General features: G+C 51.5%; 3 protein-coding genes across 52 annotated transcripts in view; all 3 read right to left on the bottom strand.

The window, feature by feature from the left end:
* Positions 1–12,292, bottom strand: part of LOC140578800 (uncharacterized) — a 66,972-nt gene that overhangs the window by 28,158 nt on the left and 26,522 nt on the right. For 24 of the 50 annotated variants that reach the window (XM_072700719.1, XM_072700752.1, XM_072700749.1 and 21 more), the window contains 3 exons: positions 1,818–2,510; positions 1,650–1,775; positions 1,335–1,523 (listed from right to left, as the gene is read on the bottom strand). In XM_072700719.1, the coding sequence (XP_072556820.1) occupies positions 1,335–1,523; positions 1,650–1,775; positions 1,818–2,510 (1,008 nt within the window). Of the gene's footprint in view, positions 1–2; positions 181–256; positions 361–672; positions 792–860; positions 1,272–1,334; positions 1,524–1,649; positions 1,776–1,817; positions 2,511–12,292 lie in introns of all 50 variants that reach the window. The other 26 variants (XM_072700744.1, XM_072700723.1, XM_072700727.1 and 23 more) reach the window with 15 other exon arrangements.
* Positions 4,943–7,360, bottom strand: LOC140578593 (zona pellucida sperm-binding protein 3-like). The gene is made up of 8 exons (XM_072700182.1): positions 6,413–7,360; positions 6,225–6,343; positions 6,038–6,141; positions 5,784–5,961; positions 5,598–5,715; positions 5,432–5,523; positions 5,290–5,363; positions 4,943–5,213 (listed from the first exon to the last, which is right to left on the bottom strand). The coding sequence occupies exons 1-8, from the start codon at positions 7,358–7,360 to the stop codon at positions 5,119–5,121; spliced, it is 1,728 nt and encodes a 575-aa protein (XP_072556283.1). The 3' UTR covers positions 4,943–5,118.
* LOC111852218 (zona pellucida sperm-binding protein 3-like) lies at positions 10,363–12,224 on the bottom strand. The gene is made up of 8 exons (XM_072700181.1): positions 12,120–12,224; positions 11,887–12,005; positions 11,471–11,574; positions 11,217–11,394; positions 11,031–11,148; positions 10,855–10,946; positions 10,713–10,786; positions 10,363–10,636 (listed from the first exon to the last, which is right to left on the bottom strand). The coding sequence occupies exons 1-8, from the start codon at positions 12,222–12,224 to the stop codon at positions 10,542–10,544; spliced, it is 885 nt and encodes a 294-aa protein (XP_072556282.1). The 3' UTR covers positions 10,363–10,541.

Below are 12,292 nucleotides of genomic sequence, written 5' to 3'. Positions count from 1 at the left end.
ACCCAGAGTTCTGCACAAAGGCATAGCTAGGGACAGAGGACACATCAGGGACCAAGGTGGCCACACAGCTGTCCACAAAGACACGCAGGGGCTGACTGTTGCCCACAAGGACAGCGGCTTCGATGTTCAGGACACTTCCCAGGAAGTACACATTGGAGGCCCTCTCATTCTGCCATGCATCTGTACAGAGGGCACATGTACTTGAGGACAAGCCCACAGAGCAAAGCCAGAAATGCTGCATGAATCCCTCACCTACCATCCATCAGCCTCAATGAGAAATTCAGTTGTGCCTCAGCTGCCATTGTGGCATAGTAGGGGATCCAGGTTGGCACCAGGGCATTGCTGCTCACATTCTGTTTCCTAAGGAGCAAGCATGATTTAGAGATCAGTGGTCATTGTTGACAAACTGAAGAAATGCGTCATCTGCATTTAACCCATATGCAACATCGTGACATGCAGGGGCAGCTAATTCCACACCCGGGGAGTAGTGCTTGGGGCAGTACCTTGCTCAGGGTAACTCAGTGGTGCCTTGCTGGTCAGGGACTCAAACCTGCAATCTTTGTTACAAGTGCACTTCCCAAATCATTAAGCCACCACTACCCACTTGGGTCAGTCACTAGAATTAATGGCTCCTATGGCTAGGAAGCACCAAAGCTTATGGGGCATCCTCACCTCAAGTAGTGACACTCAATGCCAACCACAGCACCATTGGTCCTCACAATGGGGAGACCATTAATACCCCTGGGTGTGTAGATCAATGCAAAGCTGTAGACCAGGGCATCAGCAGTCATCTGGAGAAGAGCAACATGATTAGCACTAGCATAGCTAACACAGTAAACATCAGAAGGAAGCCCTCATACCGTCAGTGTACTTCCACAGGCCTGCAGCGCAGATAGAAACCTCACTGTGCCAGAAGCATCCTGTCCAATGGGTACACAGCCACCAAAGGTGATGTCTGATGCATTGATCAGCTGGCCAATAGCTAGAAGGTCTTGTTGCACATCCACCATAACTGAATCCTCCCCACACACAACCCTCACACTGTCAGGGTTCACTTGCATTCCAGTCACAGATTTAACCAGAGCAGGAGCCACTTGCTTGCCCAGATAGCCAGCCGCCACCACCTGGGGAGCCCCTACGCCAACCTGGAAGCCGGTCGAAGCCACCTTGGAAGCACCTACGCCAACCTGATAGCCGGTCGCCGCCACCTGGGGAGCCCCTACACCAACCTGATAGCCGGTCGAAGCCACCTGGGGAGCACCTACGCCAACCTGATAGCCGGTCACCAACACCTTGGGACTACCTGCGCCAACCTGATAGCTGGTCGAAGCCACCTTGGGACCACCTACGCCAACCTGATAGCCGGTCGCCAACATCTTGGGACCACCTGCGCCAACCTGATAGCCGGTCGAAGCCACCTGTGGAGCACCTACGCCAACCTGATAGCCGGTCGCCAACACCTTGGGACTACCTGCGCCAACCTGGAAGCCGGTCGAAGCCACCTGGGGAGCAACTACGCCAACCTGATAGCCGGTCGAAGCTACCTGGGGAGCCCCTACGCCAACCTGGAAGCCGGTCGAAGCTACCTGGGGAGCCCCTACGCCAACCTGGAAGCCGGTCGAAGCCACCTTGGGACCACCTGCGCCAACCTGATAGCCGGTCGAAGCCACCTGTGGAGCACCTACGCCAACCTGATAGCCGGTCGCCAACACCTTGGGACTACCTGCGCCAACCTGGAAGCCGGTCGAAGCCACCTGTGGAGCACCTACGCCAACCTGATAGCCGGTCACCAACACCTTGGGACTACCTGCGCCAACCTGATAGCCGGTTGAAGCTACCTGGGGAGCCCCTACGCCAACCTGGAAGCCGGTCGAAGCCACCTTGGGACCACCTGCGCCAACCTGATAGCCGGTCGAAGCCACCTGTGGAGCACCTACGCCAACCTGATAGCCGGTCGCCAACACCTTGGGACTACCTGCGCCAACCTGATAGCCGGTCGAAGCCACCTGGGGAGCCCCTACGCCAACCTGATAGCCGGTCGCCGCCACCTGGGGAGCACCTACGCCAACCTGGAAGCCGGCCGAAGCCACCTGGGGAGCACCTGCGCCAACCTGATAGCCGGCCGAAGCCACCTTGGAAGCACCTACGCCAACCTGATAGCCGGCCGAAGCCACCTGGGGAGCACCTAAGCCAACCTGATAGCCGGCCGAAGCCACCTTGGAAGCACCTACGCCAACCTGATAGCCAGCCGAAGCCACCTGGGGAGCCCCTACACCAACCTGATAGCCGGCCCAAGCTACCTGGGGAGCCCCTACGCCAACCTGATAGCCGGTCGCAGCCACCTTGGAAGCACCTACGCCAACCTGGAAGCCAGTCGAAGCCACCTGGGGAGCCCCTACGCCAACCTGGAAGCCGGTCGAAGCCACCTGGGGAGCACCTGCGCCAACCTGGAAGCCGGTCGAAGCCACCTGGGGAACGCCTACGCCAACCTGGAAGCCGGTTGAAGCCACCTTGGGACCACCTGCGCCAACCTGATAACTGGCTGCCACCACCTGAGGAGCACCTAATCCATTCTGATAACCTGCTGGCACCTGAGGGATCTTCACTTGAGCTTTACAGCTGCAATCTAATAAAAGAAGCAATACTATAACCCTTTCATGCACTGCCATTGTTTCAAAGCTGGGAGTAAAGCACACTGTTGTGTCTGGTTTGCTTGCAGACTATTTTATAGTTGCTGAAATCCTCTACACCTGCCAGGCCTGTTCTGATTCGTCAGTATGGAATCCTCACCATTCAGCGTTAATCAAACGCTGCTTGGGCTCTAACGACTGAAACACATCTCTCTACCAATAGTTACTTTTTTCCCAGCAGTTATCAGTTTGGTGCTCTCATGCTGTAATCCCCCACAGCACAAATACAGTGAGATTTTAGTGATGTTTTTTGGCTTTAAATCATTATGACTTCCTGACACATGACTGCATATGGTTAACATTTGTGTGTGGGACATATAATCGCTGTCTGATGCAAAAAATCTATCTCCCAAAATACATTATTTCAGGAGCAAAAAACACTTTCTCAGAAACAACTTTGCACAACTTCAATGGACGTATCTGGATTGTTGTCACACATCAAGTCGTAGTGTAGTACTTTATTGACCCTAAAAAAAATTCCAAAAAGGCTACAGCAGCACACACAAAGGTGAGATCAAACGGTACATAAACCATAGAAAAAGACAACACTATACTAAAGATGCAATACAAAATTGCAATGTACAGTGTGAAGTATTTTAAAAAATATCACTAGAGGGCTGGTGACTGAGTGAGGTTCGGGGTCATGGGGGACACTTATTGTAGCGTCTGATGGCCGCTGGGAGAAAAGACAGATAGCGCTCGCTGGAACAGCACAGCTGTGTCAGCCTGTTGCAGAACGTACTTCTCTGAGCAGGGTGTGATGGAGAGGGTGTGAGGCATTGTCCAGTATGGAGCAGATCTAATTGTTCTCCTTCGGGTAGTTGTTTCAAAGGAGTCCAGGTGGATTCCCAGACCAGAGACAGCCTTCTTAATGAGTTTATTGAGCTTGAGTCCCTTCTTGTAGCATTGTTGCCCCATCACACCACAGCATAGACCCAATTTTGAGCTGCAGCTGGTTTTTATTGCATCACTCAAAGCCCTTCACCAGGTTTCTATATTCCCCTTATTGACCTTCTCTGATACAATCAACTATGGGTGTCACCAGAACATTTCTGCAAGTGTCAGTCACAGGGTTGTTAAGTCAGCTGTATCAGGGTGAACAAGAAGGGAGACAAGTCCGTCCCTGGGGCTCCCCAGTGCTGCTCACAACGTCAGACAAAGCCATGGAGTCTCAAACTGCGGTCTGCCCATCAACTTTTCCCAGAATCCACTGTACCTGTCCACATGCATGAGACAAAGTGCTGGTTCTGTGGGGTTGAATGCAATGGAGGAATTGAGAAACATCCAGTGCTGCCAGCCTTGTCCAGGGGTCAATAGGCTCTATACAGCAGGTAACTCACCACATCCACACTAATGTGGTGTCCAATATGTGAAGCACTGTCAATGTTAATACATTAATCTCCCTCCATATTCACAATTTGTTAGCTGGCTCTTAGCTATATTGGTGAAATTTGTGATAATTGCATTGTGGGGCTTATAAAGACATAATCCATAGCAAACTGGATCAGATGTTATCAGTGGAGCAGGGGTCTCCAACTGGTCCTGGAAAGCTACTATCCAGGATGTTTATTGTACTTGGCTACTGATGAGCCACACCTGGCCCTGGTATTTACCTGAGAACTGGTGTGGCTCATGAGAAGCCAGGTAGACCTGAAAACCAACTGGATAATAGCTCTCCAGGAGCTGAGTTGGAGACCACTCAGAATAGGCATCACGATTCACATCCATGCCAAAAGTACAACAGGTCCATCCCTGCCAATGGGCCTAGACATGCTGGGCTGGGAGAGTAGGTCTGGGCCATTTCAGTCCTTAGCAATGGTGGAAGGAAGCCTACAACCTTGCCAATGGCCCAGGAGAGCAAAGAAATTAAGGTGGGCAGAGTTTGTATGACAAGGGAAGGTGATGCTAACCTGTAGCACTTAGTCACCACATTGAAGGGAGGTCTGTGCTTTCAGCCACAAAGGACTGGCAGGACTCTGCATTCAAAGGGGCTGCTGCCACTCCTTTGGTTCTCAAGCCAGCCTCATTGCCTGTTGTTACCAGACCCTGAGCTCCTTGCTCAGAGAACCTTCCCTGAAATGGCTTCCTTAGTGAAGGAAACACCATTATGTAAAATGGTACTGACACCATCCATCTAGGGAGCCATTCCATCATAAAAGCCACAGGCACCAAGCAGTGTGATGTGGCTGGAGAACTCCTAGGCAGTCCAGAAGTGTACTGGGGAGCCAAGAAATAAGGACACAACTGCACGATTTCAAATACCACTAGTGCTTTATTCAGTCACAAGATGGTGCCCTTGGTCTGCAGCACAACTGCAGTCACCTCAGGGGGAAGCAACACTATGTAGCACAGAATGCCAGGCAAGGTGTGGCTCCTTCCATCCTGGTACCATGCACAGCTTGGTACTGTACATTAGGGCAGTAGGTGCCTATCCCTTCAGCATATGCAGCTGTCCAGGCTGACTACCCATGGGAGGACCCTGTTGGATAGCAATGGGACCCAGAACACCTGTGCCTTGAGCACCTGCAGGGGCAAGAAGGGTGCCTCAGTCACACCAACACAAGCCACCAGAGCATCTTCAGGGCAGAGCCAAGCATACCTGCTACACCTGCAGGTCCACAGCTGGTGTCACAGCAGCCACACACCTGGTCATTCCCATCCACAGACATCCACCTGCAATGGGGAATAGCAATTGTTTAGCAGCTCAACTCATCCAGCATCATAATGCTGCAGCCACTGACCTGTTAGCAGCAAGAGAGAAGGAACAAGCCTTGTGTTGGGAATCCACAGGCACAGAAGCCACTGTTGCTCTCAGGCTGCAAGTAATGAACATCTAGGGGACAACAAAAGCATGCTAGCTGCCAGTTCATTTAAGCATGGAAATCCTGCATGAGTGCCTGTACTCACTGAGCTCCTGCCATCTTGAGAGAACCTAAAAGCATCCAGCTGAAGCTGCAGCTTGTCATCCTGCTTTCTGGGCAGGAACTGGGAGCGGGATCCTGTCACCTTGGCATCAGTCAGGCACCTGAAGGCCAGGCATGTCAAGCAGCATTGCCCAAGTGGGCTCATACACAACCATACAATGTTACTCACCCAGAGTTCTGCACAAAGGCATAGCTAGGGACAGAGGACACATCAGGGACCAAGGTGGCCACACAGCTGTCCACAAAGACACGCAGGGGCTGACTGTTGCCCACAAGGACAGAGGCTTCAATGTTCAGGACATTTCCCAGGAAGTACACATTGGAGGCCCTCTCATTCTGCCATGCATCTGTACAGAGGGCACATGCACTTGAGGACAAGCCCACAGAGCAAAGCCAGATATGCTGCATGAATCCCTTGCCTACCATCCATCAGCCTCAGTGAGAAGCGCAGTTGTGCCTCAGCAGCCATTGTGGCATAGTAGGGGATCCAGGTTGGCACCAGGGCATTGCTGCTCACATTCTGTTTCCTAAGGAGGTCAGTCTTGGGTCAGTCACTAGAATGAACGGCTTCTAGAGCTAGGGAGCACAACAGCTTATGGGGCATCCTCACCTCAAATAGTGACACTCAATGCCAACCATAGCACCATTGGTCCTCACAATGGGGAGGCCATTAATACCCCTGGGTGTGTAGATCAATACAAAGCTGTAGACCAGGGCATCAGCAGTCATCTAGAGAAGATGAACATGATTAGCACTAGCATAGCCAACACAGCAACCATCAGAAGGAAGCCCTCATACCATCAGTGTACTTCCACAGGCCTGCAGTGCAGATTGAAACCTCACTGTGCCAGAAGCATCCTGCCCAATGGGTGCACAGCCACCAAAGGTGATGTCTGATGCATTGATTGGCTGACCATTACCAAGGAGGATTGGTTGCACAAGCACCACAACAGAATCCTCCCCACATACAACACTCACACCATCAGGGTTCACTTGCATTCCAGTCACAGATTTAACCAGAGAAAGAGCAACTTGCTTAGTCAGAAAGAGCCCGCTCTGGAAGCCGGCCGCCTGCGGAGCCCCGAGCCCGCTCTGGAAGCCGGCCGCCTGCGGAGCCCCGAGCCCGCTCTGGAAGCCGGCCGCCTGCGGAGCCCCGAGCCCGCTCTGGAAGCCGGCCGCCTGCGGAGCCCCGAGCCCGCTCTGGAAGCCGGCCGCCTGCGGAGCCCCGAGCCCGCTCTGGAAGCCGGCCGCCTGCGGAGCCCCGAGCCCGCTCTGGAAGCCGGCCGCCTGCGGAGCCCCTAGTCTGCTCTGGAAACCGGCCGCCTGCGGAGCCCCGAGCCCGCTCTGGAAGCCCACCGCCTGCGGAGCCCCTAGTCCGCTCTGGAAGCCCGCCGACTGCGGAGCCCCGAGCCCGCTCTGGAAGCCCGCCGACTGCGGAGCCCCGAGCTCGCTCTGGAAGCCCGCCGCCTGCGGAGCCCCGAGCTCGCTCTGGAAGCCCGCCGCCTGCGGAGCCCCTAGTCCGCTCTGGAAGCCCGCCGCCTGCGGAGCCCCTAGTCCGCTCTGGAAGCCCGCCGCCTGCGGAGCCCCTAGTCCGCTCTGGAAGCCAGCCACCTGCGGAGCCCCTTGCTTAGCCAGATAGCCAGCTAGTAGCTGGGCAGTCTTTGCTGGAAACCCAATCTTCTGTTGAGCTTCACAGCTGTAACCTAATAAAAGAAGCAGCACTAACACACCCCCATTCACTGCCATTGTCCTGAAGCTGGTAGCAAAGCACACCATACTGACTGTGCAGCTAGGAGACTGTTTTATAGCATGCTGACATCATCTGCACCCCCCAGGCCTGTTCTGATTCGTCAGTATGCAATCCTCACCATGCAGGGTTAATCAAACACTGCTTGGGCTCTAACGACTGAAATACATTTTTCTACCAACAGTTACTTTTTTCCCAGCAGTTATCAGTTTGGTGCTCTCATGCTGTAATCCCCCACAGCACACATACAGAGACATTTTAGTGGTGTTTTTTGGCTTAAATCATTTTGACTTCTTGACACGACAGCATGTGGCTAACATGTGGGACCTATCGTCATGCAAAATACCTATCTCCCCAAATCCATTATTTCAGTAGCGTGAAAAAAAAAACATTTTCTTAGAAACAACTTTGCACAACTTCAAACCTGAAACAATGTAATGAGACACCCTTAGCATCACAAATAGAAATGTGTCTTTACTCAGCCAACAGCAAACTGATTAATGCGCAAAAACTTCAATTGCCAAAAAGCTCCATTTTTGTTTCATCAGACCATTGAATTGGTTCCAGTGAAAGTTGTAGTAGTGTTTCGCAAAGTCCAGGTGCTTATGTTTGTGGTTAACTGACAAAAAAAAGCTTTTTCTGGCATACCTTCCAAATAATCTGTTAGCTTGAAGGGGGTGTCTAATAGTTTTTCCAGAGATGTGGTAACCCCAAGATTTTACTTGGTCTTGTAATTCACCAACAGTCATCCTTGGGGATTTTTTTTGCCTCTGTTATGATCCTCCTCACTGTACGTGGGGGGAAATAAACTTGGGTCCCCTTCCAGGCAGGTTTGTAATAGTTCCAGCTGTTGTCCACTTTTTTTTTGCTCTAACAGTAGAACTGGGTATTTTAAGGCGAATAGCTATTTTTTAATATGCTGGAAGAGGTGCTGGTGTGACCAACAGATTAGTCCATGCAGTGATTTGTGTGGATCCCAATGTAGTGGCAAGGACACTGTGCTGTAAAAATTGGTACCGAGGGTGTTGACTCCCTCAGGTCATAAAAGATCCTTGGACACACCCACTACAGGGAGACACACGGTCCAGTCCCACACTCCGGAAATGGCCGTCCATCTGCAGCAGCCAGGTGTTACATGGGTGTCCCCTAGACCTGGTCCAGCCACTCATGTCCGTAGCAATGAGGATCCTGAGATCCGAATCACCCTCAGGGCAATGTGCCAGATGGCCATAGTACCATAACTGATGCTCCCTCAGAATGCAGGTAATGTGCCTAATTCAGGACTCCTCTAGCGCAAAGTCAAACCAGCGGTACCCAAGGATTCTCTGAAGAGACACAGTACCGAAGGGCTCCAGTCTTCATCTCAGCTCACTGGATAGTGTCCATGTCTCACAGACATACAACAAGACAGGGAGCACCAGGACTCTAAAGACTTGGACCTTCGTCCTCTTGCAAAGATATCGGGAATGCCACACACCACATTCCAGTGACCTCATGACCCCCCATGTTCTCCCAATTGGTCTACTGACTCCATAGGAAGAGTCACCAGAGACATGAACGACACTGAACTGGGAAGTCATTAAAGGGCAGGACACTCACAAGCGCCTATGAGTTACTCAAAAGACCTGCTATGCATAAACAGCTGGCAGACAGTTGCAAGTGTTGCCACTACACTGCTAATTAGTCACATATGGCAATGCCTCAGGAGTCCTTCACACCTGCCTCGTTTCCACCAATGCGGGCTGGTGCTGGACTTTTCCCCACTCCGGCACTGGTTCAACATGTTTTGATTCTGCCGCAAAAAAATGGCCCTGTGGCAGAAAAAATGGCTCCAGCACGGCACCGCAGAAAACCTGGGCTCAGAATTTGGTACCTTAACGTCAGCGAAAGTGGGACGGACTATCATGTCCAAACCAAACGCTTGCATGGAAAATTCAATCCATAACTGATAGATTAGTCTAAAATCATCGGTGTTGGCAGTGGAACAACTTGCCAGCTTATTAGTAGAATAAGGATTCATCGTTTTTTCATTCTGCGAAAAATGAAAGATCGATCCACTGAACAGATTTAATAAAGTATAAATTTGCAGGTCAAATAATGTTTGAGTGGTGAAGAGATGAGATGGACGGCATGGTTGAGTTAAGCACTATTGCACAGAATAACAGTCACTTCCCCGATATAACATTTGTTCTGTTCCTGAAACCAGTGGAGTCAGGCTGGTTCTCAACAGGCACCAAGTGAGAACGAGCCGAGCACCAGCTCTGTGGTGGTGGAAGCGAGAAAAACCTGAGATTGAGATAGAACAGGGATGTCAAACTCCAGTCCTGGAGGGCCAGAGCCCTGTGTAGCTTAGCTCTTTCCCAGTTCCACCACAAATGATTTAGCTTATGAGCTCTGTGGTACATGCACAATGAGTTGATTCAGGTGACAAAGGTAAACCAAAAACTGCACAGGGCTCTGACTCTCCAGGACTGGAGTTTGACACCGGAGAATGTTACTGTCATGGTTTGTGTACAGCCATGACCCGACCAAAACTGGGAGCAGTAACCAATTCAGTCCCTACCAATGTCAAAGCCAAATCTACATCCATCTCCAAGCCCCCAGGATGATCAAGAACCGCAATTCAGTATGACTGCCTTATGGAGGAGAAGGACATGTCAGTCTGTGGCATTGGGTCACCATCACGTTGAAAGGAAGCTGGTGCTTTTACAGTAAAGCCACAACACAGGGTATTGATGGCGGGAATCAGCATTTGCTTCATGCAGCCATTCCCCTTTGGTTCTGAGGCTAGCTTCATCAGCTGTTAGGGCCTGGTACTGAGCTCCATATGTTGAGTACCTTCCCTGACATTGTTTCCTGAGTGAAATCACTATGTACAACCCCCCCCATCTCAGGAGCCATTCTAGTTATAAGCCAAAAGGCAGCAAGCAGTGGGATGTGGTTGGAAGTTTAGGCAATCCAGAAGTGTACTTGGGAGCCAAGAAATGAGACAATGGCACCATTTCAAATACTACTAGTGCTTTATTCAGTCAAAAGGTGGTGGCCTTGGTTCCCAGCACAGTTCAACTGCAGCCACCACGAGGGGGAAACAGCATGACAAGCAGCACAGAATGCCAGGCAAGTTGTAGCTCCATCCATCCTGGTACCATGCACAGCTTGGCACATTAGGGCAGTAGGTACCTATCCCTTCAGCATATACAGCTGTCCAGGCTGACTACCCATGGGAGGACCCTGTTGGATAGCAATGGGACCCAGAACACCTGTGCCTTGAGCACCTGCAGGGGCAAGAAGGGTGCCTCAGTCACACCAACACAAGCCACCAGAGCATCTTCTGGGCAGAGCCAAGCATACCTGCTACACCTGCAGGTCCACAGCTGGTGTCACAGCAGCCACACACCTGGTCATTCCCATCCACAGACATCCACCTGCAATGGGGAATAGCAATTGTTTAGCAGCTCAACTCATCCAGCATCATAATGCTGCAGCCACTGACCTGTTAGCAGCAAGAGAGAAGGAACAAGCTTTGTGTTGGGAATCCACAGGCACAGAAGCCACTGTTGCTCTCAGGCTGCAAGTAATGAACATCTAGGGGACACCAAAAAGCTTGTCACCTGCCATCAGAATCAGTTCATTTAAGCACTGAAATCCTGCACATGTGCCTGTACTCACTGAGCTCCTGCCATCTTGAGAGAACCTGAAAGCATCCAGCTGAAGCTGCAGCTTGTCATCCTGCTTTCTGGGCAGGAACTGGGAGCGGGATCCTGTCACTTTGGCATCAGTCAGGCACCTGAAGGCCAGGCATGTCAAGCAGCATTGCCCAAGTGGCCTCATACACAACCATACAATGTTACTCACCCAGAGTTCTGCACAAAGGCATAGCTAGGGACAGAGGACACATCAGGGACTAAGGTGGCCACACAGCTGTCCACAAAGACACGCAGGGGCTGACTGTTGCCCACAAGGACAGCGGCTTCGATGTTCAGGACACTTCCCAGGAAGTACACATTGGAGGCCCTCTCATTCTGCCATGCATCTGTACAGAGGGCACATGCACTTGAGGACAAGCCCACAGAGCAAAGCCAGATATGCTGCATGAATCCCTCACCTACCATCCATCAGCCTCAGTGAGAAGCTCAGTTGTGCCTCAGCTGCCATTGTGGCATAGTAGGGGATCCAGGTTGGCACCAGGGCATTGCTGCTCACATTCTGTTTCCTAAGGAGCAAGCATGATTTAGAGATCAGTGGTCATTGTTGACAAACTGAAGAAATGCGTCATCTGCATTTAACCCATATGCAACATCGTGACATGCAGGGGCAGCTAATTCCACACCCGGGGAGTAGTGCTTGGGGGAGTACCTTGCTCAGGGTAACTCAGTGGTGCCTTGCTGGTCAGGGACTCAAACCTGCAATCTTTGTTACAAGTGCACTTCCCAAATCATTAAGCCACCACTACCCACTTGGGTCAGTCACTAGAATTAATGGCTCCTATGGCTAGGAAGCACCAAAGCTTATGGGGCATCCTCACCTCAAGTAGTGACACTCAATGCCAACCACAGCACCATTGGTCCTCACAATGGGGAGGCCATTAATACCCCTGGGTGTGTAGATCAATGCAAAGCTGTAGACCAGGGCATCAGCAGTCATCTGGAGAAGAGGAACATGATTAGCACTAGCATAGCTAACACAGTAAACACCAGAAGGAAGCCCTCATACCGTCAGTGTACTTCCACAGGCCTGCAGCGCAGATAGAAACCTCACTGTGCCAGAAGCATCCTGTCCAATGGGTGCACAGCCACCAAAGGTGATGTCTGATGCATTGATCAGCTGGCCAATAGCTAGAAGGTCTTGTTGCACATCCACCATAACTGAATCCTCCCCACACACAACCCTCACACTGTCAGGGTTCACTTGCATTCCAGTCACAGATTTAA

Source organism: Paramormyrops kingsleyae, chromosome 16 (assembly GCF_048594095.1).
Source record: "Paramormyrops kingsleyae isolate MSU_618 chromosome 16, PKINGS_0.4, whole genome shotgun sequence".
Lineage (NCBI taxonomy): Eukaryota > Metazoa > Chordata > Actinopteri > Osteoglossiformes > Mormyridae > Paramormyrops > Paramormyrops kingsleyae.
This window is presented reverse-complemented; position numbering and strand designations above follow the sequence as displayed.